Below are 1552 nucleotides of genomic sequence, written 5' to 3'. Positions count from 1 at the left end.
ACAACTTACCCTATGATGGGGCAACATGTCACATGTTCACTCTCTATTTGATTGCTCATAGCTCTGCACTGATGCAAGATGTGAAAATTACATGAATAAAAAATATATACCTAAGACTGGTCTTTCATCTGGTACACATTTCTTTTTTTACATGATGTTTTGCTTCCAAAAAATATATATAAAAGTGTAAAAAGTGTGACAACAAGCCCCGGACTCCCTACCACAAATCGATGGAAGATACACGGCGAGTGTAAAATGTTGTGTTGGTAGAAGACCTTTCTGTCTGTTTTTACTCTTTTTGTCTTCATGGTTTTAATTGCATTGTTTGTTTGTGAACTGTTGTATTTAAACGCGCCAAATAAATAAATTGTTTGAAGTATACAAATGAACAGAATTTAAAGTTTACAGATGTTTCTAATGAAGTTCAACTTGTGTGCAAATGAAATAACAGAAAGAAATGATGAGAGCCTCTAATATCACTGAAACCTGCTGTTTTTACTTGTCTTTGATGACATGAAGTATCTTTTTTCTTTCACAGGACACCCCCGTGCACATTCCACTAGGTAGGTAAATAATCACTCAAATATATCAAAGCAGATTGAGAAAATATTTCTCATGTCTGTCTTTCTCCTTGCCATAGACCGTCTGACTGTGTCCTACAGCAGAAGCAGTGGTCCTGGGGGTCAGCATGTCAACAAAAGTAATTTAAACCCTTCACTTTCTCTAACATATTGTACATAATGTCRACTATAGTAATGTATCAATATCTACTCAGTACATTAGTACTGCAATCAGAAGAAGAACCTGTGTTTTTAATCCACAGCCAACACGAAAGCTGAGGTCCGATTCCACTTGCACACAGCGGACTGGATCCCTGAAGATGTCCGACAAAAAGTTCTGGAAAAGGTTTGATTGTCTTACTTCTTGACGACAAGCAGTCCCAACTGGTTTTCATTTATGTTTGCTGTCGACAGAACAAAAACCGTATCACTAAGGCCGGAGAGCTGCTGGTGACGTCTGAGGTGAGCAGGAGTCAGCAGAGAAACCTCTCTGACTGCATACAGAAGATCAGCGCCATGATAGCCGAGGCCAGTGAGAAGCCCCGCCAAGCATCGGCCGAAGACATCGCTCTAAGAGCAGCCAGGTGTTTAGAACGACGTCCATCTCTTTTATATGATGTTTACATATTTTATATGTTTATACATATAAAACGTGTCCTGCAGGTTGGAGAAGAGGAACAAAGAGCGACTCAGGCAGAAGAAAATCCATTCAGCCATCAAGCACAGCCGACGAGTGGATTTTGACTAATTGTTCTATTCAAATATAAATTATTTTTTATCACGTTGTTTGTCTTTGCATGCTCAAAAATCATATTTCAGTGAAAGTAGTACGATTATAATATATTATTTATAATATAGAAACAAGCTGTTTGGGAGTCATAGGAAGTGGGGGTGGAGAGGTTGCTACAGTTAGGAGTGATCAGGACTCTGTACCACAGAGCAGACAGTGTCCCTACAAACCCAGGAGCCAGGCAGAAAGAGAAATCACACAC

The 1552-nt window shown here is 39.3% G+C and overlaps 1 protein-coding gene across 1 annotated transcript; it reads left to right on the top strand.

The window, feature by feature from the left end:
* Positions 1–538: 538 nt before the first annotated feature.
* On the top strand, positions 539–1341 carry mrpl58 (mitochondrial ribosomal protein L58; the record flags this gene model as incomplete). Its single annotated transcript, XM_014025894.1, is given in 5 exon segments — positions 539–563; positions 641–700; positions 824–906; positions 975–1144; positions 1224–1341. Coding segments are annotated over 5 exon segments (423 nt in total), but the record flags the coding sequence as incomplete, so codon positions are not given.
* Between the last annotated feature and the right edge of the window lie 211 nt (positions 1342–1552).

This window comes from Austrofundulus limnaeus, unplaced genomic scaffold (assembly GCF_001266775.1).
Source record: "Austrofundulus limnaeus strain Quisiro unplaced genomic scaffold, Austrofundulus_limnaeus-1.0 Scaffold5, whole genome shotgun sequence".
NCBI classification, from domain to species: Eukaryota; Metazoa; Chordata; class Actinopteri; order Cyprinodontiformes; family Rivulidae; genus Austrofundulus; species Austrofundulus limnaeus.
This window is presented reverse-complemented; position numbering and strand designations above follow the sequence as displayed.